The sequence below is a fragment of the Sprattus sprattus genome (genome assembly GCF_963457725.1).
Source record: "Sprattus sprattus genome assembly, chromosome: 18".
NCBI classification, from domain to species: domain Eukaryota; kingdom Metazoa; phylum Chordata; class Actinopteri; order Clupeiformes; family Clupeidae; genus Sprattus; species Sprattus sprattus.
The window spans coordinates 24,445,567-24,473,278 of NC_137916.1; the positions used below are offsets into that span (position 1 = coordinate 24,445,567).

The window sequence follows — 27,712 nt, forward strand, 5'->3', positions numbered from 1 at the left end:
GAAGATATTTAACTCATCTATCTTCAAAGTGTACAACCATTCATAGAGAGAGTTTGTCACGAGGGCAGTGCGTAGGCTCTTCTCGCGTTGTGATGATGTAGTTTGTTACGTGAGAAAAATACTATCGTTGTATAACTTTGACCATGGCGCACCTTTAGTCGTGTCTGTAGCTAGCTTTCTCCTTCAATTTCCTTCCGTTTCGAGCTCGAGATATCTTCCGTTATTTGCCAAATTAACCTATTTAGATGGGTGGACATGGTAGGCCTACCGCACATTTTTACCCAAGTTGGTGCCAATAACGTCTAACGTGTTTTCTTTCTTAAATATAAACTTAAGCAATGATAAGAATTAAAACATTTAGGAGGCGGATTTATCTTGTCATGTTATCACGCTCGAGTGCGCTGAACCGGGGGTTGTTGAGAAGAGCTGCCTAACAGCGCCTAGCAACACAGATGTTCGGCTACAGAATGGTCTGATCTGGTTACATCGTCTCTGAGCTCATCACATGCGAATGGGGCCAGCTGATCGGTTATACACAGCAACCGACCACTGTGGACCACATTATACGACCTTTTTAATCGCTGCCAGTCGTGTCCGCGTTAAACAATGGGTGTAGTTTCGCTCCCTGTTTGCTTCAATCCAATCTTATTTGATTATGCGTGCCACTTAACGAGTCAGTTCTGTCCCTCATGTAATAACTTCTAGAAACCAAATGTTCCTAGTTTCTGAGTTGAGTATTGTGTGTAGGTTAAGCCTACGCAGAAATCAGTGGAAGAGAGCATTGTGACCTGGAACAGTTCGCGCTTCTACGAAAAAAGCCCCTGATAACACATTTAAAAAAAATAATTCAAATGTCGTATGAAGGGGCTGTCCGATGAGGCACGTAGCCTACTATTTCTTGCGTCGTGTAGGGGACACCCCACCCTATCCGTGGAACATGCAGCAACCCTAGGTGAGGCAAGTCTATACTTTCGAAAGAGTCCAGATGCGCTGGCAGTGTTATAAAGACATGATGTAAATTCAGTGATTAAAAAACCTTGTCTTGATTCCTGATATTATTTCAGCATTCAGACGAGAACGTAGGCCTATATTAGTCAGTTTCTCTACATCTCCCCTGGTAGGCTACATAATAGTACAATAGTTTGTGACATAAAGCCCCAAGGCAGTCGTGCTATCTCTGGTGACAACATTAATGAACCATTATAGTGCAGCGACCTAATAAACACTAGGGTTACATTATCGGGTAAAAGGGACAGGAGGTTTCGTGTGGGACAAATATAGAAAAAACGCAGCATGAATGTCCTAGGCATTTAGGCTACTACACATGTACAAAAATGCAAATGGGATGTATAAAGTAGAGGCTTGAGGGTTACCATGGTGGCTGTTATGGAGACCTAAATAGGACATTTTAAGAATAGGCGGTTAAGACAGAGACTAGATATTTCACCTCCACCATTGAAGCATTCTATAAGGGGAGGGGAAAGTGATCCAAGCTGTGTGGACACGTCTGGAGTCATACGTCTTGCTGGGGCCATCTCACTGAGGAATGTTTCCATGTAAATTACACATGTATTCAAATTACCTAGTAACCCTGCTTCCCATAAACATTCAGAGAGATAAAAAAAGAGATACACTAAACAAAACAAACAAAGACAAACACAGAGAGAAAGAGAGAGAGAGAGAGAGAAAGAGAGAGATTTAGATTGTTACACCCACAATCAATAACTACCTCTTCATGTAACCCAGACCAAACCCAAGGTCCTATTTTGCGACAGCGTACTTAGAAGAAACCCACCTTCCATCTGAATTTTACCACTTAAATCACTTCACTACCAAAGTAGCAGTCACAATAAATTGCCTCTTATCGCGTGGAAGGCTGGTTTAGGAGCAAATGTGCTGGAGAAAGCCAAGGCCATTGGTTTGGAGCCAAGTGTAAATTACACCCATGCCTTTCTAGAGTACTCGCTCCCATGCCCATGGGTACTTAAAAGCCATCTGAGAAGACAATCATTGGGGTTAAAGCAGCTGCAAGGAGTTTTGGTCTAAAACTGGCAACCTAAAGGCCCATACAAAAACCTTGAAAACACCACCAACAGTCCAGTTGGCACTGTTAATAGCTTGCATATAAACTGGTTTACTGGTGTATTTTGCTGTTATGGGTGGCAATGTGGTGGAGGTGTTCCAACACAGATCTACACAGAGTACATTCTGGATGGCTATGGGAATTGCATAGTGTTGCTTAAATATAAGTAATTCTAATGATAATTACCACCTGGCAACAGAGGAAATTGGGAGAAAATGTAGGCATTTCTCAATAGTTTCTGCATTAGTATGTTTTTTTCAGGCCTACACGTTGGCATGGGACAAGGAAACCTGCCATGACATTTCTGCTGCTACAGCTGTGATTGTGTGTGTGTGTGTGTGTGTGTGTGTGTGTGTGTGTGTGTGTGTGTGTGTGTGTGTGTGTGTGTGTGTGTGTTTGGGTTACCAGCAGGGTTGAGTGAGCAGCAGAGAGCACCATGGGAGGAGTGGCACTGGACGATGGCGGGAGTCGGGTGAAAGCACCGGATGGAGGCTGGGGGTGGGTCGTGCTCTTCGGGTGCTTCGTCATCACAGGCTTCTCGTACGCCTTCCCCAAAGCCATCAGTGTCTTCTTCAAGGAGTTAATACGGGAGTTTGACGTGGGCTACAGTGACACAGCCTGGATCTCCTCCATCCTCTTAGCCATGCTCTATGGAACAGGTCAGAGTTAGCCATGCTCTAAGATTTGTGCCTGTTAACAAATTCAGATGGTTGTTCTGTGTAAAACTCTTAAACTTCCACCAAGAGTTTCCTTTCTAGGCCCCTTTGCATGTTCTTGAAGCTGAAGTATTGTACCTCTATAAATATCTTTGTTAAGAAATAACTTAACAGCTATTACTGTTGCATAGTGAAGAAAAGTCGTGATTACAGTTGGCATTGGCAAGGCACTGTAGTGGGTATTGATCATTTGATAAAGTGACAATTGACCTTTGTGTTTGTGTGTGTGTGTGTGTGTGTGTGTGTGTGTGTGTGTGTGTGTGTGTGTGTGTGTGTGTGTGTGTGCGTGTGTGTGTATACATTTGTGAAAACGTGATCAGGTCCTGTCTGCAGTGTGATGGTGAATCGGTTTGGCTGCAGGCCTGTTATGATGGTGGGGGGACTCTTCGCCTCTCTGGGGATGATCTTGGCCTCATTCGCCACAAGTATTATCCACATTTACCTGTGTGTTGGAGTCATCACAGGTGAGTGGCTCATTCGCCACCAGTATTATCCACATTTACCTGTGTGTTGGAGTCATCACAGGTGAGTGGCTCATTCGCCACCAGTATTATCCACATTTACCTGTGTGTTGGAGTCATCACAGGTGAATGACACACATGCATCTGTCCTGTTAGAAAAAGATCCAACTTGATCAGATATAAATTACATATCTGTAGAATAAATTACATATTTATACAAATTATTATATGTAAAATTAAAATATCTGTAAATATATATATGTACTGCACAGCATCACTGTGTACATATGTCTGTTTACATATGAGTGTCAATATTAGGTCAACATAACAGATTTTGAATACATTTGCATGGAGTGAATGAAGTAATCTAATGTCACCAGTAAATGAGTGACAGCAATACGTGACAGAGCTACATGCGTTTTGTAACTGTGGCTGTGGTCACCATTCGTAACTGTAATTTTCTTTTAATTTAAATTGTGTTAATGTAAGCATGTTATTTGAAAGTTCAATTGAAATTGAAGTATATATGTATGTTTAAATGTGAGGTATATAGTAATTTTTTGTGAGACTTCATTTTTGTATACTATTGGTTAAGATTAGCAGACAGATAGAAAAAAAATAACTGCTGAAAAGGGTCTATTGCTACCTGTACTCCCTTTAACTGTAATTGGTCTGGTTCTGTTTCTTAATGTTCTATATTCCCTTTAACTGTGATTGGTTTGTTTCTGTTTGTTATGTAAGGGATAACGGCCGACCAGCTGTCCAGTTCTACGAAGTTAATGGACGCTGCGGGGCAAAGAACACCACGACGCGGAGCGGAGTGGTGTTGGTCCGCAGAAGTCCATTAACTTCGTAGAACTGGACAGCTCGGAGGCCGTTATCCCGCTTATCTCCCGTTTACAACATCCAAAAATTTTTTTTATTATTATTTTTATTATTATTTAGAATTTCCTTTATCTTTAGGAAATGTAATATGCATAATAACCTGATGAATTCTTGATTTGAAGCCTAGTGCTCCCGTTAGAGAAAGTAGTGCGTTTTTTGAAGAAAAAAAAAACGTTACGTTGGTTGTCAATGGTAACCATTCATGAGCATTGATATGGAACGGCGATTTAACGTTTCTACTGGGACTACGTCCAAGGTGTCCGGTTATACGAACTTAATGTACACCCCATTAGCCAATCAGAAAACAGTATTTCGTTCCAGAGGGAGATAATGGTCTATATCCCCTTTAACTGTGATTGGTCTGTTTCTGTTTCTTACTGTTCTATATTCCCTTTAACTGTGATTGATCTGGTTCTGGTTCTGTCCCCAGGGTTGGGCCTGGCCCTGAACTTCCAGCCCGCTCTGATCATGCTGAACCGGTACTTTAGCGAGAAGCGTCCGCTGGCCAACGGCTTGGCTGCGGCGGGGAGCCCAGTGGCTCTGTGCTGTCTGTCTCCCCTGGGTCAGGTCCTCCAGTACCAGTTCGGCTGGAGAGGGGGCTTCCTCATCCTTGGGGGGATCCTGCTGAACTGCTGTGCGTGCGGCGCCCTCATGAGGCCACTCACCGCCCCTAAAAAACCCGCGGGGGAGCTGGCGATCGAGGAGGGCGCGGCGGCCCCGGCGGAGGAGGAGAAGAAGCCGAAGCCTAAAGCCAAGCTGCTCGACTTCACCGTGTTCAAGAACCCCGGCTTCGTCGTCTACGCCGTGGCCGCCACCATCATGGTCCTGGGGCTGTTCGTGCCGCCGGTGTTCGTGGTGAGCTACGCCAAGGACCTGAAGTACGAGGACAACAAGTCGGCGCTGCTGCTGACCATCCTGGGCATGATCGACATCTTCGCCCGGCCCACGTGCGGCGTCATCGCCGGCCTCAAGTGGGTGCGCCCGCACTGCGTCTATCTCCTCGGCTTCGCCGTCCTCTTCAATGGCACCACCGACCTGCTGGGATCCATGGCCAAGGACTACGCCTCCCTGGTGGTGTTCTGCGTGTTCTTTGGCATCTCGTACGGAATGGTGGGCGCCCTGCAGTTTGAGGTGTTGATGTCGATCGTTGGAACGGAGAAGTTCCCCAGCGCCATCGGCCTTGTGCTGCTCATGGAGGCCATGGCTGTGCTGGTGGGACCACCCTCAGCAGGTCAGTTTGTGTGTTGTCTGCGTGTGCATATGTGTGTGTTGTCTGCATGTGTGTGTCTGTGTGTTGTCTGCATATGTGTGTGTGTGTGTTGTCTGCATGTGTGTGTAAACGTATGTGTGTTGTCTGCGTGTGTGTGTGTGTGTGTGTGTGTGTGTTGCGTGGTGGTTGTGGTGGTGGTGGTGGTGGTAACTAGCACATCTAACTAGCACATCAGCCTAGGGGCTACGCAAAGGTCATTTAAGCGGTGAGAGTACTGGCACTGACCTGATTGGAGTACACATATACGTGGCATACACATCACATTCGCTTCCAGAAATGTACTTTTCCCGAGAAGTGGGATATATCCTGATCAATCTGAAGCAATCATTTCAAAGTCACAATGATTGAATGATGGCTGCAATAATGCTAATCACAGACAGTTTTGTATTACATTTCTGAATGACCTTTGACCTCTAATTAACTGTTATTGGAACCAAAATAAATGTGTATTAACAGGCAGTATTCTCTATCCGCTTTATGCTATTGTTCAAATATGGCTTTCTTTTTTTTTGGCAAACAGGAAAACTTCTTGACGCCACCAAAGACTACAAGTATGTGTTCCTGCTGGCCGGGACCGAGGTGGTGCTCTCCGCCCTGGTGTTGACCACAGGCAACCTCCTCTTCATCAAGAAGACACCTCAGCAGTCCGATGCCATGCTGGAGGATGGCAAAGCAGGCACAGAAATGGAGCAGCTCAGGAAGCCTGAGAAGGAGGTGAAGGAGTTGGAGGAAGGGCCCCCAAAAACCAACGGGAGTGTGGAGGAGATGAAGGTGGGGGCCCCAAAACCCAATGGGGACGTGGAGGAGGTGAAGGAAGAGGCCCCAAAACCCAATGGGGACGTGGAGGAGGTGAAGGAAGAAGCCCCAAAAACCAATGGGGGTGTGGAGGAGGTGAAGGAGGTGTCCCCTAAACCCAACGGGGACGTGGAGGAGGTGATGGAAGAGGCCCCAAAACCCAATAAGGGCGTGGAGGAGGTGAAGGAGGTGTCCCCAAAACCCAACGGGGACGTTGGGGAGCCCCGGCCCGACAGCGTCATGGTGGATTCCGGAGAAGTGGAGCTCTTTCTGAAAGATGGTGGGGCGCAGAATGCCGACGCCGTGTCCAACCCTGAGACCAAACTGTGAGCGACAGACACCCCTCAAGCACCGAGGGGAAAAAATGAGAAAATGATACCGGCAGGGTTTTTAAGAATAGTAAAAAAAAAGCAACACTCCCAGAAGAGGAGAACCAAACCATCGGAGGACGAATGGTGCACCACCTGCGCTGATCTTAGCGCAAACACTGTCATAAAATATATGTATATATATATAATGTGATGAATATACTGTATGTTTTTTTTGTAATGAGTAGATAATATATAAGAACGCAGACCCCATCAGGTCTTCACATGTGTACCGTATCGGGAAGCAGTGCTACTTTCCCTACACAGAACAGTGCACCAGCAATATGGCAGGATTGCCATAATGGATGTCCGCTCATAGATGTTTAGAAGTAATTTACAAGCACTGGATTTGTGTCACACATCTCATCATGCATTTGTACATTCGTTCCGCAAGAGCTACCAAAAGTCGTGTGATTCAACAACGAGATGAAAGTGATGCTTTGGTCCGGTTTGGGTCATCAGGTCACATCATTTCAAGCTCACATCAGTGTGTATGGCTCACTTCGTCAGAGCTAAACCAGGGAGGTGTTTGTCTGCCTCACACGGGTGCATTTGTTGGGTTATTGTAATTGAGTCTTGAGTGTAAATAATTCATCTAAGACCATGGCAAAATGAAAGTCTCCAAGCCTTCAGACCACAGACTGATCTCTATGGGTAAATAAATCTCTATGAATAAAAGGATTGTTATTTTACCAGTCCCGTGGTACCAGGAAGGCTGTAGAGAAGCTGCTGGTTGCTATTTAATGGGAATGGTATTTAGCGAGAGAGCAGCTTGCTTTTGTTTTGAAGTGACTTGGACGTTTGCACAGATATCTGTCCACCTGTGTCTCTGTGGCATGCTGTGTGCATTTTTGATGTTTGTCTAACTGTTACATGACCTTGTTACATTCCAGTACTGTTCATCAGGTACAACTGAGTTTCTGTCCTACAGAATCTTTCATTTATTCAACTGAAAGGCTTCAAAGGGTCATCATACTGGAATTTTACAGTCGATAGTTTGTAGGTTTTTTTGTGTTTTTTTTTTTTTGTAAGAAGGTGATTTTGATATGCTCTTTACAATGCGTGTGGCTAAACTGCCTCTGAAGACATTACTGTAATAAGTGCTATCTCTTCATAGTCTTATAACCTTACTTGATGTTTTCTCTACTTGTAAAGGTGTGGCAACATTTAGTTGACTATTGGTTGATGAAGGCTGGATACTGGCAGCTATTTTCTTTAATAATTTGGAAGTAGAGCACTAGATGAATTTCATGTCCTGTTTATTTTCCTATAAAGTCTGCACTCTCTATGCCTGTTACTAAAGACTGAATCAGCAAGGGTTTCGCCTCGTCACCCTGGCTGACAAAACACTGCCACTGTCTTATAAAAATAGATCCCTGACGGGTTGAATTTAAGACACTGATGGGGTCTGTTGTGACCCTGGGGCCTATCACAAATGGAGGAAATGCTGCCTTCCTCTGGAGGCGTCTAGAATGGAGAGGAGGAGAACAAGAAGAGGAGAGGGAGAGAGAGAGGAGAGGAGAGAAGGGGGGATGAAGAGAGAGTAAATGGAGAGAGAGAAGGAGGGATGAAAAGAGGGCGAGAGAAGGGATGGAGATGGGAATAGAGATAGGAGAGAAGGAGGGATGGAGAGAGAAAAGGAGGGATAGAGAGAGCAGAAAAGGGAGGAAATGCAGCCTTCCTCTGGAGGCTTCAGGTTTTACAGCCACTCAGACACACCAGATGAGCCTTGAATCGTATTAAACTGGAATTAAGGTTAACTTGAAGATACAACCAAACCCATGATATGAACTGGATTCATTCGATGGAAAATGGGGGTTGTTTTTTTGTTTTCTTTCATATACAGAAGCTTGTCCTGGGGATTAATAGTTTGGACCAAGTCACAATATATTTTTTTAATGATGTATATAAATAATTTAGGATTAATTTTGTCAATAGGAAGTTGCATCATCGTTAACTACAATAGTCAGTAGCTACGATCATGAGGATCACGATAAAAAATAGCTTGTACCAAACAAATGATATTTCCTGCCTTGGTCACAGCCCCTGGTTCAACTCAGATAGAGCAACACAACAACCTCACCGACAGATTCAACCGTTGACTTCCTTCCGCTGCCAGACACGTACACACAGCGCTGTGCTCAAGTCATGGCAGGATTGCTGGGTGCCTTCAAACATTCAAAAGACTTTTTTTTATTTTGTCTTTTGAGTAACTACTATGTATTACACCATTTTTTTCAGGCATAGTAAGACTATAAAATACACCTGGCTGGATTACCTGCCATTTGATTGTCGTGTCACGCCCACAAAACCTCACAAGATAAAAAGTGTAATTTCGTGACCATCTGGTAACCGTGTGTGTAGTACACTTTGACTGTGTTTATAAGTGTTGAAACAGTGTTAAATCTCATCTGTGCTGGTGTGGCCTCTCCTGTGCACTGACACTGCCATGGCTCCCTGTGGTAACGTTTCTACCAGCTCTGTTCACACTGCTCCTTACCAAAACCTAAACCTGCTGCTTTCGATGTGACCATTACAGATTTCAATAAATGTGAAACTACGAAGAGATATTTTTGTTTGTCATTTCTGTCTCCTTGACAACAGAATATAATGCCTTCTGTTTACTTGTAGATTTAACGTTGTCCAATTGGGCCACCTACTGGTTAGATGCACCATCACAAAGGCTATCAACAGTCAGCATTTCATTTGATGAACAAAAAAAGTCTACCATGACGCCAGTGCATACAAGTACTTATTAATTTATTTACACAATTTAAAATACACAAATACAGTGGCAATACAAATGAGGAGAAAAATCTTACAGGGCAAGAAGATTTCCAATAATTCCATTTGAGAGAGTTTGCTAGCACAGTGTGACGTGACATGTGGCTCTGCAGTCACAGACCGAATGAAAACCAGGTCATGAAAACGTTAAATCCAAGAACAGAAAAAAAATAAAAAACAAAAAAGACAGTTGGTTGATCCCAAACAAGGTGTACTCGTGTCTTTTTTTTCTTCTTCTTCTCCACTCGTAACTAACACCAGTAAGGGACCATCCCCAAATAAGTTTGTGAGCGTTTTTGTATTTTTTTCAAGATTTTTCTTTTTTTGGCGTTTTCAGACCACCAGAAAGTGAAAAGAACTAGTTCACACATCGCCCTGCTAAGCACTAACCTTTTCTTCAGCACCCTCGCACTACAGAGACAGACAGAGGCTATGTAAAAATGGAGCTTCGCCATCACTAGAAACATCCTATATACACATGACAACAGAACTGAAAGAGTTTTTTTCACCACTAAACCTCCCCATTTCCCCCCACAGACTACAAGAAAAAGGTCTAATGCGCTAATAGGCTGAATGATATGACGCGGCGAGCCGGCCGTCTCAGCTCCCTCAGGACTCAACCAGGAAGTCCAGGAGCTACAGATTTGGAAGAAATAATAAGAATAAAAACAATGAAAGTAAAGCCATTGTAATAAATTCAGTACGTTTTTAAAAACAAACAAAAAAAAAAAAAAAAAAAATCAAACCCCAAAATAACCCAATTGTTTAAAATATAGGCTTGAAGAGGACCTTCCCAAAGAAAAAGAGGCTGATTCCAAAATAGACATGGCTTTCTTTTAATGAGAGCTGACGGCTGGTGCTCCAGCCATCTCTGCTCAAAGAACACGTCCCATGAAGCAGAGAGGGAAACAGGACAGATCGAGGAATAAACGTAAGAAAGAGAGAGAGGAGAAAACAGGACAAACAACAGACAAATAAAATCAGAAGGAGAAGAAAGAGAGACAGAGAGGAAACTAGAGAGGGGTAGAGAGAGAGAGAGGGAGAAAGGGAAAAAGAGAGAGCCCTTGGGGATTAAGTGACTTCAGATCAAGCTGAGGCGCTGAGCATCCTCCAGGTCACAGGGGTAGTCATGGAGACCGAGGGGAGCGAGAGCTGTTCCACTCCTGCTGTGAGTCTTCCCCTCCCCAGATCCCCCAAAGCCTTCCACAGGGACGGGGACATTGGTGCGGGGTTTAAAACCAAAACGAAAAACTAAAAACAGCAACGTCAACATTGGAACATTTCTACAATGCAGGCATTTCACAGCTTTCCAACAGCATTAAAAACATAAACAGAAGCTCCATGGGGGGGCGCTCACCGCCCGGGAGCAGAAGCAACCAGGCGCTTATACAACTGAAGAAGTCGAACAAAACAGCTGACTGAGAGAACAGGGAAATAATAGCTTTTTCGGTGGTTTCCCCCTTATACATAAAAATAAACAAAAAAACAAACGCATTTCTGCATGTTTTGTTAAAGGATCCACTGCACTAGTGCGTGGCATACAGGCATGTTGGGGTTAGCATTCTCACCCCACCCTCCCTCGTATTTTGTATTGGCGATGCAGGGATTTTCAGACAGTCTCCGGCCTGGAGTTCACGCTTCAAATAAAACAAATACGAATAAAAAAAAAAAAAACATTTCGACACAAGTCGTGTCACAAGCCTGAAAAAAACGACCCGCCAACAGAGGCTTCTGTCCAAGCACTCACCGCAACGGGTAGAAAACTGCTTGAAGTTTGCCTTTGATACAACACAGAGCGGGGGGGTAATAATTGGGTGGGAAAATGCCATTGGTGCATCCGCAGTCCCAGGTCTGCCCCAGAGCCATCAGCTTCTGCGCCTGGGTGAGGGGAAAAAGAGAGGGGGGTGGGGGGGGGCAGTTTAGGGCAAAGGGGGCAAGACTGTGGAGGACAGAGGGACGCTAGTGTGCTGCCTCTCCATCTCTGGGGGGCTTTTTGAGGTCATGAGAGGACGGGGGGGGTTGCCCCACTGACAGAGGAGGGCCCTTCCTCTTAGCGTATGCCAGGGTGGCAAAGGCAACGACGGCCACCAGACATCCACCTACAAGATGGGCGAGGCTCAGGCAAAGAGCAGTGGAGCAAAAAACAAATGTGTCAAGTTTGATGTGTGCAGGTGTGTGTGTGTGTAGGTGTCTAGGTGTGTGTGTGTGTATGAGTGTGTGTGTGTGTGTGTGTGTGTGTGTAAAAGCGTGTGTGTGTGTGTGTGAGAGAGTGTGTGTGTGTGTGTGTGTGTGTGTGTGAGTGTGTGTGCGCGCAAGTCTTGTTCATGTTCCCCACCATGAGGGCTAGCATGACGTATGGCTAGACCGAGCGCTGTTCGGAAGAGAAGGTGAGAGGACTGTAAGTGTCTGGTCCTCGACTGGCTGGGGTTGCAGATTCATGGTTGTGTTTGTGAGTGTGTGCGCACTTTTGTCGTTTTTTGTGTCGTTATTTTTTAGTTTTTCTTCGTGTTTTTCTCTGTTTTTTTTCCCGTCTTTCCCGCAACAGATCGTCATCGGCTGCTGGATATCCTGGTCAAGGTGTTTGGGCCATCAGGGGGCCGTTGCCCTCGGCGACAAGTGAAGGGGTGGGAAGGTGGGGTGTGCTGGGGGCGCAGAGGGAGGGGGAGCTCTGGTCTCATCGAGGTACCGCAGACTGCAGGCCACTGGGGGTGACGCGTGACAGAGCCTGGGGAAGGAAGAGAGAGAGAGAGAGAGAGAGAGAGAGAGAGAGAGAGAGAGAGAGATGGAGAGAGAGACATTAGCATTAGTTTTAGCACCAGACAAATGGCCTTCACTACCTACAGATATCCACTGTGTGTTTATGGAACTCAGAGTTTCTCACTGTGAACTTTGACTACGTGTGAGCTTTCTCAGAATGGCAGCTAACTCTCCTTAGCTCTCCAAGTTTGAGCATGGATGACAGCTGGGGACAGGAGCACTGCACCATGGGACACACGGAAGGCCAAGCTGAATTCTTTATAGCAAGTGTGGTCAGTCATGCTCCTACACACTTTCACACAGATGCTCACGCCACAGATGCTCACTCCTCAAACACACACACACACACACACACACACACACACACACACACACACACACACACACACCTAGCTGAAAAGTGTGGTCAGTGGAAACAGTAAGTGAGATGAATTACTGAAGTTTATCAAGTTCATCGTTTTTTTTTTTTCATCCATTTCTGATTTTTGGTGGAACAAGAAACAAATGGTTCTGTAAATGTACTCCTTGAATGGAGGACTGACTGAGTATATTCTGCTGTGTTGAGTTGTATTATGTTGTGCTGTTGTATGGTGTTTGGAGAAAGTATCAGCTCCACTGTGTAGAAGAGAGGGATTTGTCCAGGACAGAGGACAAAAGAAGGATTTAAGACTTTGTACACACAGACACACACACACACACACACACACAGCTTTGTCTGTACTTGCATAAGCAGAATTCAGAAATTACTTAATGTGGGAATTTTCCCCCCTCCCTCTTCTTGAATGAACTTGCCCATGCTGGATGTGTGAGCAACACAGAGATCAAGCCAGTGGTGGTGCAGCTTTTGACCTCTAGGGGGCGAGAGAGAGCCATGAATGAGAGGCAGCGAGGGAGAGGGCGGGGAACAGCGAGGGGGGAGGGGGACACAGCGAAACAGAACAAAAGGGCTGCCAAGGTGAAGCAAGCAGCCATAGCTTAACTGCAGCCACATCTCATGACTGTCCTCTTTCTCCACTCATCACAATGGGAAAATGCTTCAAACTTGGAGGCAATGCAAAAGAATATATTCCTACACTCCTACGCTACAATTAATTGTCTCTATGACCAATTAAAAAAACCCTGCCATCACCATAGGGGGTGTACACTATGAAGTGTAATCGTATCATGACCAACCAGGACGGAAAGCTGAAAAGGGGGGTGTCAGGTCAGGAGGTGCATTGACGGGGAGACGCTTCAACAGTGGATGGGGGTGAGGGTGAGACCAGACTGGGAAGAGGGGAGAACCCTTGTGAGCATGCTGGAGAGCTGTTAGCAGTCAGCAGGCCACAGCCAAACTCAAAGCAGAGAGGGACACACACGCACACACACACACACACACACACACACACACACACACACACACACACACACGCGCGCACACGCACATCACACTACACACTTCACACCCAGACTGATATCACATACTGAAAACAGGAAGACACACAAAGAGTAGGAAACAGATTAAAAACAAATTGAGGAAGAGAGATTAGACTTGAGATCAAGCCAAAAGGGAGCACACACGCACAAACACGCAGGCAGAGGGCGCAGTGGAGCACACAATCAGCAGCTCTGAACTGCAGCAGGGGCCCTGGCTTCTCCTTTCAGCAGCACGTACGCCTACGCGCTTTAAACCCCATGACCTGACCAGCCTCAGCAGTCAACTGACCAGCCACAGCCACAGCAGTAAACTAACCAGCCACAGCAGTCAACTGACCAGCCACAGCCACAGCAGTCAACTAACCAGCCACAGCAGTCAACTGACCAGCCACATCCGTCAACTGACCAGCCACAGCTTCAGCCACAGCAGTCAACTGACCAGCTTCAGCCATAGCAGTCAACTGACCAGCCACAGGCACAGCAGTCAACTGACCAGTTTCAGCCACAGCAGTTAACTGACCAGCCACAGCAGTCAACTGACCAGCTTCAGCCATAGCATTCAACTGACCAGCCACAGCCACAACCACGGCTAGGCTAAGGGCTAGTGCTAGGGCTGGGGCTAGTGCTGGGGCTGGGGGGGATAAGCGTGCTGTGTGCGGTCCAGGGGAGTTTCCAGTAAGGCGCTTTTTACTGCAGCTCTGGGTGAGAGGGGACGAGGCCAGCTTCTGGTGGCCCAGGGAACTACGGGACCATAGGGACGCACCAGTTGGAGCAGATGGGAGCACGACGGCATGAACGAGTGTCCATATGTGGCGGGACCAAGTACAATGCCACTAGATCCAGGGTGGACGTTTCACTAAAGCAAATAGATTAACTACTGTTTAAAAGGAGGCGGATCCACCATGTAAGCATGTCAAACAGCACCTCAGGGAGAAAAGGGATTTCATTTGGGTGGAACTCTTTTTGTCGACGCCCTTGTGTGTAATCGCTGTATCCTGAGCCAGTTTGGACGCGTCAAAACAGCCCTGGAGAGTGTGTACCAGAGGGGTGTGTGTGCGCTTGTGTGTTTTTGCATATCTATCCCTCTCAATCACAGAACAGGGCCTGTTTAAACGGCATTTATAATACACTACATTACTACATGAATGGCCACCAGTGTTTTCAGGGCTGGTCAAAATAGGTTTTGAATCTGTAATTGATCGTTCGTGTTGAACCTGAACTACCCATCCCCTCTTCGAAAGCACGGTTGAAGAAGCTGCATTATTTGAGCAGAGACTGGAACTCTCGTTGACATGTTGCTTTTAAAGATAACTGAATAACTGGTTTGTATGAAGTAAGGTCAGTCGACGTCTATGGTATGCCAGTGGTATGGTATGCTAGTGGTATGCCAGCAAATGCTACTGTTCATTTATGCGTACCACCAAATTTGCTGAACTCAAGATTCCTTGATTTCCAATAACCCCCAGATCATTCCCGCCATCTTCCCCACCCTACGCCGGTGCTTAAAAGAGCCTCATATTGACATTTTGAGCTATTTCCACTGTTAAAAACCAAACTCCATTAACGTGCCTATACACGCATTGACTGGGGGCTGCAAGTGCGCTGCTCTAATCCGCCAGGTTCTTATCCTGCTGCCCATCTGTGAGTCGCCGGCTAAACGCGGGCATCTGCTGCAGAATTACACTCTCACTAGCCCACGTTAACACATTACGCGCTGGGGTCACTGCGCAACCAGGATCACCCTGCTGCCCATGGCAACCTGGCCACAGCAGGGACTCAGACCCCCCCCGTAGCCAGGTTTGTTGTACGCTGTATATGAGAAAAGAGCCATAGATCCGTTGTGTTGTGTTGTGATTCAGTACATCTTTTAGTTGTGTTCCATCTTTAAGTACATACAGCTGCAGCTGTTAGCCTTTAGATGCCAGACAGGAAGTTTACTTCAGCATAAACACTGGCTCAGCTGTCCCTGGCAAATAGAATAAAAACAACCACAACTGGCTTGCCATATAGCCTGAAGTTAGTCTGTAAGATGCTTGCAGAGGGTCAAACGTCTGAAATGAAACACTTTGTTCCTATGGTGATCAGCAAACGTGCAAACCCAAGTATGGCCCCATTAATGTTACGGCATCAACTACTTTTTGGCATTTGAAAACTTGAGTTAAGATTGGGACGTTTGAGCTTTACCAAGTTTGTCCAAACCGGTAATTGTGTCTGGCCTGGAGGCTCAGTGGTGTGCTAACGCTAATGCTGTGCTAATGGGCTTAACCAAAAACAAACAAAGGAAAAAAGTTTCCCTGCAGACTAATTTAAAAAAAACAATGCAACAGAGTTTGTCCAGAACTTCTTGCGCAATAACGAGAGTGACATCGCGGAGAACACTAAACCCAAGATTCCCCTCGCGGTGGTCAACTTGCAGCGCACGCCGGGTTGCTGTGAACAGCCCATCTGAGGCTGACGACGAAACAGCACTGCAGCCTACAGCCTCACACTCCATAGAGCCTGTGCGTGTGTTTTTGAGACCCCTCTATCCAGCCATACACGTTCAATCAGAACACTGTCCGGGTTACTAAAACTACATTCCCCAGTGTCGAGATAGACGCAAAAACCCATTTCCTGCTCCTGGACGGGTTTTCTTACAGACATCCAAGCCACACGTGATCATGTTGGTGCTGAAGTTCCAACGCTGGACCACAGCTGGTCCAGAAAAGCTGGTATTGTGTGCAGCGGCTGGGGTAGGGTGGGGTGAGGTGGGGTGGGGTGAGGGGGCATCAGCTGTGCATTATAGGCTGGTAGGTCTGAGGTGGGGGGGACAGGGGTAGGCAAAGGTAGTCCAGAGGGATTAAGAAAAACAAAATGGCACCCTGCTGTCACTCACCCGGGCGTGCCGTCACACCAGAACGTGTCGAGCAGCTACTTGGCATGATGATCGAAGGGAATGCTATTCTGAGGGGTGGTGGTCAGATGTTGGGGGGGGAGGGAAGGGAGGAGGAGGAGGAGAAGACATCCGTTTTTGTGAGCAGAGACAGAGACACAATGAAAACAAAAAACAAAGCCCATCCGAGTACAGTGCTCTGACAGGACCAGAAGACACTTAAAACAACAGAGACTCCTGGATGAGGACTAAGAGGAGAGAAAGAAAGAAAGAAAGAAAGAAAGAAAGAAAGAAAGAAAGAGAGAGAGAGAGAAAAAGAAAGAGAGAGAAAGAGAAAAAAAAGAAAGAGAGAAAAAGAGAGAAAGAGAGAGAAAAAGAAAGAAAGAAAGAAAGAAAGAAAGAAAGAAAGAAAGAGAGAGAGAGATTATCACAGGGACAAGAGTTTCAACACTATCATAAAAGAATGAGAGGTGGGGGAGAGACTTGACATAACAGTTCCAGTTAAAAGCAGCAATAATGAAAGCACACACTCGCTTCCCAGTGACCCCACAGTTACAGTCTGAGTGATTAGTTGTAGGTGCTCATTGTAAACAGGGATTCTGTACAGCCTGGAGCAGTATTTCAGTAGAGCTAAAGGGCTTGTGCAACACCGATCTAAATAAGATGGTTTTAACCTTTACGGAGTATATGAAGCTGAGAGCAGAAGGAAATACTTTCTGTATTCAAGGTGACTACAGAGTTACCAAAACTAGCCTACATCCTACATGATCATGTGACTAACGCACTCTGCCCGTTTCACTCTTAATCCTGCCTTGCATTCATAACCTACAGTGACACCAGTGGGCTGGAACCACAGCAAGCTCAACAGTACCGATGGCTCAACGCTGGACAAGAGCGTGAAAAGGAAGAGGAAGTGCGTGTGAGCAGTCTCTCTCTCTGTGGAGCCTCTCTTCCTTCCATCTTTCAGGAGGCCTGAGGGAAAGTAGCATGCCAGCACACAAGCTCAGCCTATTGGCAGTGCCAGCCCAACTGTGCCATGCCAGCCGGCAAGTCAGCTAGACGGGCACAGACAGCCTGGCACTAGCACCCTGGGAGGCACCCTTAGGAACGACATTAGGCTTCAGCAAGTGCTAACTCAATACACACCTAACACACACGCACCATTTAAAATAAAAACAGATACACTCGCTTAAATTGTGTGTGTGTGTGTGTGTGTGTGTGTGTGTGTGTGTGTGTGTGTGTGTGTGTGTGAAAGGAGGAGTGTGCAAAACCACACATACCCACTATCTTCCCAAAGCCAGCTGCATGTTTGCATGTTAAATTGCTCTCCCCTTCTTCTGAGAGCAGGTGAGGCACTTTAGACGGGGCGGCAGACGGGGGGGGGGCACCTTACCTGTGAGGTGGACATGCGCGAGGTGTCCTGCCGACCCGTCAGGTCTGAGGACGAGATGTTGACGGGGGCGCCGCGGTGCAGTCTCATGCTGACCTTCCTCTCCCGCTCCATGCCTGAGAGAGAGAGAGAGAGAGAGAGAGAGAGAGAGAGAGAAAGAGAAAGAGAGAACATATGACTTCAGCTTCCCATAGAGTGAGGATTTTTATCAGTATTTCTGTGCTACATGGCAAGCCCTTGCATTTGGAAGAGGCATGAGTCTATGAACAGGAGAAACCAGATGAACAGAAATAAAAAAACAGTGAATGTGAAACTTCAAAACAAACAAAAACATGAAACATCATGTCAGTAAAAAAAGAGAAGAGAAAGAAAGAAAAAAGAATGACCCACAAAAAAAAAATAGAAAACATTGAACTGGATTGTCTAATCAATAGTATGCACAAAACCAATCAACTGGTCAATAGTAATAAGTGGGAATTATCATGCAGCAGTAACTCTTAAAACATAAAGCTCCAGAGGAACCACTCTGCCGGTTTAAAACGCGAAATAAAAAAAGCCCCTTTCATTTCAGCAGTCACATCTGGCTGTGTGACGCACGCCGCCCGGTGCCTGACAGCAGTGCTGCGGAGGCTTTTACAAGAGCGCGTTAGCCGCAAGGGTTTTCATCACGGCCTGCCTGCCTGCCTGACTCAAACAAGGCCGCCACTCAGCCACCCTGCCACCCTGTAATCTCATCAGCTATTACCTCACCCAGACCAGCTAACTCACGGCCCACAGAGCGCCACAGGAAGTGGGCATTTACGTCAGAGAGTCAGAGGAGACGTGAGCGTGCCCATCTGGCGGTGCTGGCCTCTCCCAGGACACAGTCAGCCATCTAAGGCCCCACCTGGCCACAAACAGTCTGCGCAGGACCCCGATGTGCAACCAACTAGACAGGGCCTGAGGTAGTCACAGCCGTGCCCAATTTCAGATTTGACTAATTAAAACACTGAAAAATGTCCTCACATTACTTAACAGCAACGCAGTGTGTGATGAAAGCTTGTCTTTATTTCCATCCTTTCGCCATTTCCTTTCACAAACAATGTCCCACTGGAAGAATCCCTTTTCTTTTTTTAACAGCTCAATTCAAAATTAGCCGCTAGCTTTCCAGCAGAGCGTTAACAGGTTAGCCACGATACGCTAAGGCGCTTTTAGATGAATTAATAAAAAGATGTCTTTCTGCATTGTGACTCAATCGTGAATTACTGCAAACCTCCACTGATCTCTGCATTCATTACTGTGGCTTTTATCTGATGACATAGGAGGAGACCTCGCCCTCTTGAAACACAACTCTTGTCCACTCCCGGCATCACGCTAGCCAGCGTCGCCTCTGAGGGAAGCTGACCTCTGAACCAATCATCTCTCTCAGATGATGAAAGGAACAGGCTGAAAGAGAGAAGCACCTGGGTGTGCTGCCCCCCCCCCCCCCCCTCCCCCTCTGATGAGACAGGCTGAGTGCTTTTAAAGAAGAGGAAGCAGAGTGGAGTCCAGAGGAACAGGAAAGAGAGGAGGATGATGACGACACCCAACATCCTGTAGTTTCCAGTGGAGGGAACACAGAAGTGGTGGAGAATTGAGCAACGGAACAGCTGTCTCTGTCTCAGTGTGACGCAGCAACGGCCTCAGCATAGTTCTCATTCCACCGCCACCACGGACCGTGGGCTCTGCCAGTACACGCCTGTTAGCTCTACAGTTCCCCTCACTAGGTGGGCGGGCAGGCAGGCAGGCGGGCAGGCAGTCATACCCTGGATGCTTCTCATATTTTCAGCATTCTCTCACACACTGCTGGAGGTTTAGGAGTGATGAGAGCTCGTACTGGGTGCCTGGGTCAGTCATCACAATGGTCCAGATAGTCTCAACAAATTTGCGGGATTGTTGCACTGAGCAGCCTTTCAGTCAGCTGAATAGTAGTTTTTTTTTCTTTTTTCTTTCAGCTTGGTGGGATAAAAGGAACATGGCTGTCAGGACATGACCAGCCTCAGTGTCAGGACATGACCATCCTTACTGTCAGGACAAGACCAGCCTCGCCCAACTGCCTGAAGGAGGAAGAGCTCCCTGTGAGGCAACAGTTTCATCAGAGACAACACGATGTGTCTCTCTGTGTGTGTGTGTGTGTGTGTGTGTGTGTGTGTTAGTGTGGGCGAGAGAGAAAGAGGAAAAGACCTGAGGGTGAGGGAGTGTGCTTGTGTGTTCACATGGGACTGAATTGGGTGTAAATAGGTGTATTTTTGTTAGTCAAGTGCACCAAAGATTAATGTTTTGTGTGTGTGTGTGTGTGTGTGTGTGTGTGTTTTTTAAGGCAGCTCACCTGTGTGTGAGGTGGGTGTGAGTGGCGTGGGGGGTGGCACGTCTTGCGTGGCGCGGGGTCGGCCTGAGGCTGATGGCATGCCGCGTGCCGCCGGGTTTCTGCCGTGCCTCAGCCGGTCCTCACGATCCCTCCTCTCGCGCTCGGCGTCCTCTGCTGCACGATTCGCTCCCTAAATAAACAAACACACACACACACACACACAAACACACACACACACACAAACACACACGAACGGTTAGAAGCTGTGTTCTCACCGACTTGTTCCAAAATATCATCCCAGCACACCAATGAAAATATGAACTCACAAAATCACGCTCAGATGAGGGGGGGGGAATCTACTCACTGTAACACAATGTTGAACAAAGGCACAAACACACGTTTAGCAAACACACACACACACACAAACTACTGCATCAAATACACCTGACAGGCCACACCTGTGGGCCACAGTAAAGTGTTGGGGCTTATAACACCTATTCCCAGGATCAGACACTAACCCCCTGGCACTGAGGAGCGCTACTAGGCTTTAGTGATGGTGAAGAGGGAGAGATCAGGTAGCTGCAGGATTCTCTGGTGCGGTGGAGTTCATTCCTGTCATGTTGCATCGGAGTCGTTGTCTCTGAGACCAACCCAGATTAGCAGACCAGAGACCACACTATTGGCCTCCAGCCAACCCACACAGCTTAACTGCTGCCGTCACCATCAAGTATATACGCATACTTGCACAGCGCGCACACACACACACACACACACACACACACACACACACACACACACACACACACACACACACACACACACACATTCCTTCCATTTGCAAACACCAACCTATCCTTGTGTATAATTCAACCTACTCCTACAGTCTAAGACTCATCGCCCCCCCTCCACTCACACACAGACACACAGACACACACACACACACAGACACACAGACAGTGCCCTGCAGAATACTCACAAACTTGAGCATGTTCCAGTCGAACACGTAGTCGTAGGAGAAGCCCTGTCTGTGGAAGAGGTTCCTGAACAGCTGTCTCAGGTACGAGTAGTCTGGCTTGTCGTCGAAGCGCAGCGAGCGGCAGAAGTTGAGGTACGTGGCGAATTCCGCTGAGGAAGGAAGAGAGGAAACATCGGTTAAGATCACTTCAACAGGTCCGACATTGGACACTCTCACCAAAGGACTAGGTATACCACTCTTACAAAGGAAGGCAAAGCCAGTCCCACTGACAATCAGTCCTTCAGTTAGGTGACAACTAATTAGAACAAGGAAGCGAGACAAGTCTGTCGAGGAACTGGACTCCAGTGTAAGGATTGAGCACCAATCTCATAACGTATTTTTGCTTTCCAGAGTAGGGTCAGAGTCCATTTCCAAAGTAACTAAGCCAAGCAAACCCTCTCTTCTGACACACGGTTCACTACCTCAAGACCCCGGTGTCAGTCAGCCCGCCCGCTGAGGTACCGTACCAGTCAAAAGTTGTATTATTTTCTACATGGTAGATGAAACTTTTTTGTTTAGTACATCATTCCATATTTTTTCTTTTGTAGTTTAAATGTCTTCAGTATAAATCTACAAAGTACAAATTAATAAAAGTAAAAAAAAAAACAAAAAAAAAACACCTTTTGTCCAAACTTTTGACTGTAGGTTCACAGTGACGTTTGCCAGTCTGCTCCACCATATGCTTGTACAACACTTACAGCTGTTAACCACACACTAAACTGGATTGGAAGGGGCTGAGTGCTTTTGGCGCTCAATCTGTGTGTTAATACATTGACTGCCCATTTTCGTAATACGCATTACCCATTTCCCCGCTGAACTGCAGCAAATCCTGGGGGAAATGGTTACATGGGGCACGGGCTAATACTGTCTTTAAACTTAAGGCCGTTCTCTTCCATATCTCAGACTAGACTATTTTCATGTCAACAGAACATCACACACCACACCATGACCATAGGCCACTACTGAGCACAACCCAGACAGAAAAACAGGCCTTCCCCCCAAACTGAACTGTTGAGCTAAACACACAAATTCATTTTCAAATTCAATTCGTCAGGCTAAAATCACAAAGTGTGTGTGTGTGTGTGTGTGTGTGTGTGTGTGGTACATACAGGGGTATCCTTTGCAGAGGACCTCGATGGGCGTGGACATCTTCTTCTCGCTGATGCGCTCGTACTTCTGCCTCTTGGTGGCCGCCTTGAGGCCCTGCCAGGGCAGAGAGCCCAGGTTGAAGTACATGAGCACGTAGCCCAGAGACTCCAGGTCGTCACGCCGGGACTGCTCTGGAGGTGGACAGGTGAGGGGAGGAGAAACAAGAGTGTGTGAGCCCGGGCTGGTACAGGGCTGTTAGGCAGGATGACTCAAACACACACACAAACACACACACACACAAAAATCTGATCTAGGGGGTGAGGGAGGACAAGCATGTGACTCAACTTAAAAGGTAGAAGGTGCGTACGTACATAATGTACAGAGTATAGAAACACTAGCATAAAGTATACGTGGTATACGTGATATATACACACACACACACACACACACACACACACACACACACCCTTTTTCATTTGGATCAGGACTGTAGTCACGTCTGTACAAAACATTTGTTTAATAGGCCTTGGCTATGTCAATGGTAATTTTGGCAATATGGTAATTTTGCAACAATACGGAGAACTATTAAAAAACCCATGCATGCGTGCGCGGGGTATGCTGACCGATGCCCAGGTGGGTGTTGATGGAGGCGTAGCGGGCGGTTCCGGTGAGGTTCTTGTTCTCGCGGTAGGGGATGTGCTGGTGGGTGCGGGCGTCGCGGTACTTCTTGGCCAGGCCGAAGTCGATGATGTAGACCAGGTTGCCCTTCTTCCCCAGGCCCATGAGAAAGTTGTCAGGCTTCACGTCTCTGTGGATGAAGTTCTTGGAGTGGATGTACTCAATGCGACTGATCTGTGAACAGATATGCAGCACACACTTTTATTAAAGTCTCTCTGTGTGTGTGTGTGAGAGTGTGTTTGTGTGTGTGTGACGTTCTTGGAGTGGATGTACTCAATGCGACTGATCTGTGGGCACGGGAGAGTCAGACAGCCAGAGAGAGAAGAGGGAAATTAAAGGAAGTTAGAGAAATGTACAGAAAAATAAAGAGATTGTGGGAGAGAAAGAGTGGGTGAGATGGGAAGATAAACACAGATGGCCAGACAGACAAACGGACGGACCAACGGACAAAAAGACAAACGGACAGACAGACGGCCAGACAGACAAACGGACGGACCGACGGACAAAAAGACAAACGGACGGACAGAGAACAAAACAGGTGACTAGGGGGGGTGGGGAGATCATGAGAGACCGGTTGAGGCAAGCAGGCAGGATGTGTTGATGGCACAGCAGGTGAGTCGACTTGATGCAAAGTAAATACAGCCACGCAAATACAGGCGGACCAGGAGATGAAACTCCGAACAAAGGAGTCGTTGACAGCCAGCTGCCCTGAGGCACGCTACAGCTATGGGCAATAAAACAGGCAGTGATGACATCTATGGATCTATGCAAATGTGTACTACACTGAATCATGGACGCGTTTCTCTTAGGGCGTATGGTTTAATGGAAAATTTTGAGCACATTGAAGATGGAATAGGTGGCCAAACAATGAAATTATTTGAAGATGCAACAATGTTTAACATTGCAATGCTTTGTTAATTTACATGCTTATTGAGTGATTGCTTCTCTGCACACACACACCCTTAAAAGGTGATTGTGTTACACTAGAGAAAGGGGTCTCGGATGTCAAAGGTCAGAGGTCACGAGTGGGTGTGCCCTGTTGTGCAGCCTTACCATCTGGTCAGCGAGCAGCAGCACGGTCTTCAGGCTGAATTTGCGGGAGCAGAAGTTGAAGAGGTCCTCCAGGCTGGGTCCCAGCAGCTCCATCACCATCACATTGTAGTCGCCTTCCGCCCCGCACCACTTTATGGTGGGGATGCCAACTGGAGGGTGGAAGAGGAGGGGGGAGAGGTAAGGGGAAGTGCCGAAAAGAGAGGGAAAAAAAAGAGGAAAAGAGGAAGAGAGAGAAAGAGGAAGAGAAACATGAGCAAAACAAATGACAGTGCATGGGAGAGACTCATGCGAACAGCCTTAAAAATTTAAAATACAAAGTACACATCAAATACACAATAGTGCGTAAATGCCTCCTACATTTGAGTATACTACATTTAATTCAGTCAAAAGCAGCTGCAGTCATGAGAAAGACAAGGTGGCAAATGATGACGATCGAGAACACAGTCAGTGGAATGGTGTCTGGGCAAAAAATAATTATAAAACAAAATAACACAACAAAAATTACAAAATGTAATAGGGGTCTCATAGAACCCTCCATGATGCAAGAACACCATGTCAAATAAAGATCTCCTATGTTCTCAAGAGAGACTCCCAAGATGTCACAGAGTCATGGACCTCGTCCCACACCCAACCGAATGATTAACGAGCCCAGACATTTATCTAATTACTAATTTAATAGCTTCTCATTGCCAGTGACATTGGAGACTTATAGCATCCGCTGCAGTGGTTTACCACACAGAGCCAAGAGAATTCCCCACCAGGAATTTGGGGGTTTGAGGCTGGTGTGTCCAGCTTGCGTCTGTGCGTCAGGTTTGCGCGTCTGTGTGTGTATGTCAGGTTTGCGCCTGTGTGTGTGTGTGTGTGTGTGTGTGTCAGGTTTGCGGCTGTGTGTGTGTGTGTCATCTCAAGAGACAGCTCCCATTCTGGCTCATAATGAGGTGAGAAAACCAACGTCGTGGGCCTGTACAAAACTCTGTGAGGATCAGCTGCTCATATTGTGAGCCATGTCGCACGCAGAGCGATAATAATGGCTGCTGGTTTCACTGGAGAGATGGACAGCCACTGCGACAGCACCCATTTTGGATCCCAGATCAGCTGTTCATATGGGAAGACACACTGAAGACGGAGCCATAATAATTTGCATCTGATTTCAGTGGAGAGGTTGATTGCGGAGGGAGGCTGAAGGTGACCTGGGCCTGATGAGTGTTGTGCACACACACACACACACACACACACACACACACACACCCCATCCCCCAGTCCAGCGATGGCTGGAGGAGCCACCAAACGCAGTTAAGAGAAGAAATATGGCCGAGGAGAGAGGCTCCCATAAAGAAGCCTGTTCAGTTTTACACACACACACACACACACACACACACACACACGCCAACACACACACACACACACACACACACACACACACACACACACCTCCCCCAAGCTTCCTCTTTCCCGATGAGAGCAAGATGTGCGACGTTGGCTGCTCAGCAGGTCTGAGGGACGACCTTCATCATGGAGCGGAAAGGATACACACCCACACACACGCAGCCACACACACACACGCACCCACACACACACACACACATTTTGGAAATTATGTTGGCACTATGTTGGGTTGCATTTAAGTGTGGATGGGCAGTAATGGAGACTTTTAAAAACAATGACGCAGACACCCACGTTCGCTTGGTGACTGCTTCTCATCAGTCATCATGCATCCTTCCCTGATTCGTCACACTCCTATCACATGATTCTTTTCTGGACAGGTTTTTCCATTTTCAGTATCGATGGAGATTCTTTCTGATAAAAGAGTTGAAACGCTCGTCTGGACAAATTGTTTTGGCTTTTAAACATTGTTTTAAAATGAAAACGTACTGGTGTTGACGTAGCCTAACACACCTGGAACCCATCCATTTGGATTTGGGTAGGGGGTCCTTCCATCATTTTAAACAGAAGACACATGTTCAGCTCTGGATTATGACTAGAATTACGGTTCCAGTGTGCTTGTGTTACATGGCCTAAAGTCGAAATGATAAACTGGACTTGATAATTAACCGTTGCCCTGGAGAGTCATTACTCTTTGGTTTTTCCTAGTCTTCAGTCATATAGACGTCTTTAAAATACCGTGGACAGCATTGTTACATCCAGGTCCACATGCTGAAGTCATATCAATGCCGACTGCAGTCTCCATCAGATAAATGAAACATGAGATTGTGAGATATGTACTCAGGTCTCAGGCCTTTCTAGCAAACAGCAAAACAAGAAGCGCAGTTGCATAATGGCACAAGTTACGGCAAGTATGATTGTCCCTCATCCAAAAACGTCTTGAATTTGGATAAAGCCCATCTACGGCCACGCCATGGGGACGCCACAGGAACGTGCTCCGAGGAACAGTCCGACACGTGAGCCTGTACTCTAAATGAAGCCCACAGTAGCATAATTCATCAGAGAACTGCAGAACTGAGACATTCCAGCCAGCTATAGCATTACCAGGGCCCTAACATAGAAGCCAGGCACCGAGGCTTAGCCGGGGGTGCAGAAATACAAACCTCAAGGGCAGTTCTCTCACAAACACACGACACACACACACACACACACACACACACACACACACACACACACACACACACACACACACACACACACACACACACAAGAAAAAAAAGCACACACCACTAGGTCTTCATTGTGTTTATTGTCCCTTATCTGTAAGCCGTGAGTGTGTCCCCCCTCCGAGGTAATGCGAGTAAAGTATGCGATTGTGAAACCTGAGAGGTCCTGAACTCACCCACTCACTCACTCACTCTCCACACTCGCTCTCCACACACACACACACACACACACACACACACACATCTGAAATCCATCTCCTGAAGTGCACGTCATTTTATGGATCGTCCAGAGCAGAGCACAGCAGAGCAGAGGGGGAGGGTGGTTGCCGCCCCCACTGGCTCTCTGTAATGTTCACCCTCGCCTGGGTGTGGTGGGGCTGAGGGTGGGGGTTGGGTAGGGTAGGGTTGGGTGTGGTGTGTGATCATCAGCTCCCTTGCAGCAGTTTCTGAAGGCAGCAGCTGATTAACCCGGGTGCCTGTCCTTCTCCTCTCTTTTCGTCTCCCTCTATCCCTCTCTCTATCCCTCTCTCTATCCCTCTCTCTATCCCTCTATCTCTATCTCTCTCTCTCCCTCTCGATCCCTCTCTCTATCTATCCCTCTCTCTATCTCTCTCTCTCTCTCGATCCCTCTCTCTATCTCTCTCTCTCTCTATCTATCTCTCTCTCTCCCGATCCCTCTCTCTATCTCTCTATCTCTCGATCCCTCTCTCGATCCCTCTCTCTATGGCCTCTTCTCCTCACTCCTCCCGGTCTCTCTCTCGGTCCTGCAGTCTAAGGCTGGCCAGCACTGAGCTGTGCTGTGAGGCTCCAGCATTTCTCAGCTCAGCACTTTGCAGGCCCCGTCTTCCAGGTCAGCTATTTCGGAGTGCTGTCAGACGGGTAAATATATCTCACAGTCTGGGTCAGCCTCCATGCTTCAGAGAGCCTCTCGGCTGCCTAAGCTAAGACTGGAGAGAGAGAGGGATACAGAGAGAGAGGGAGAGAGAGAGGGACAGAAAGAGAGAGAGAGAGAGGGACAGAAAGAGAGAGACAGACAGAGACAGAGAGAGAGGGTGAGAGATAAAGAGAAAGACAGAGAGAGAGGGTGAGAGATAAAGAGAGACAGAGAGGGAGATAGAGATAGAGAAAGAGAGAGAGAGAGAAAG

At 47.0% G+C, this 27,712-nt stretch overlaps 2 protein-coding genes across 4 annotated transcripts in view; one reads left to right on the forward strand and one right to left on the reverse strand.

Moving 5' to 3' along the window:
• Positions 1–2,519: 2,519 nt before the first annotated feature.
• On the forward strand, positions 2,520–6,540 carry slc16a3a (solute carrier family 16 member 3a; the record flags this gene model as incomplete). Its single annotated transcript, XM_080856268.1, has 4 exons — positions 2,520–2,742; positions 3,120–3,263; positions 4,576–5,376; positions 5,936–6,540. 4 exons carry the CDS (start codon positions 2,520–2,522, stop codon positions 6,538–6,540), a joined length of 1,773 nt encoding a protein of 590 aa, XP_080712394.1.
• A 2,781-nt stretch (positions 6,541–9,321) lies between these two features.
• The window catches only part of csnk1da (casein kinase 1, delta a), a 32,187-nt gene continuing 13,796 nt past the window's right edge, over positions 9,322–27,712 (reverse strand). The window contains exons 3-10 of one of the 3 annotated variants that reach the window (XR_013968993.1): positions 23,959–24,107; positions 22,851–23,079; positions 22,248–22,418; positions 21,100–21,248; positions 20,145–20,313; positions 17,801–17,913; positions 11,110–12,087; positions 9,322–9,998 (exon numbers count right to left, since the gene is read on the reverse strand). Coding sequence is in view for 2 of the 3 variants with exons in the window: in XM_080856867.1 (XP_080712993.1) it covers positions 12,037–12,087; positions 17,801–17,913; positions 20,145–20,313; positions 21,100–21,248; positions 22,248–22,418; positions 22,851–23,079; positions 23,959–24,107 (1,031 nt within the window). In the remaining variant the exon portion in view is untranslated. Of the gene's footprint in view, positions 12,088–16,410; positions 16,479–17,800; positions 17,914–20,144; positions 20,314–21,099; positions 21,249–22,247; positions 22,419–22,850; positions 23,080–23,958; positions 24,108–27,712 lie in introns of all 3 variants that reach the window. The other 2 variants (XM_080856868.1, XM_080856867.1) reach the window with 2 other exon arrangements.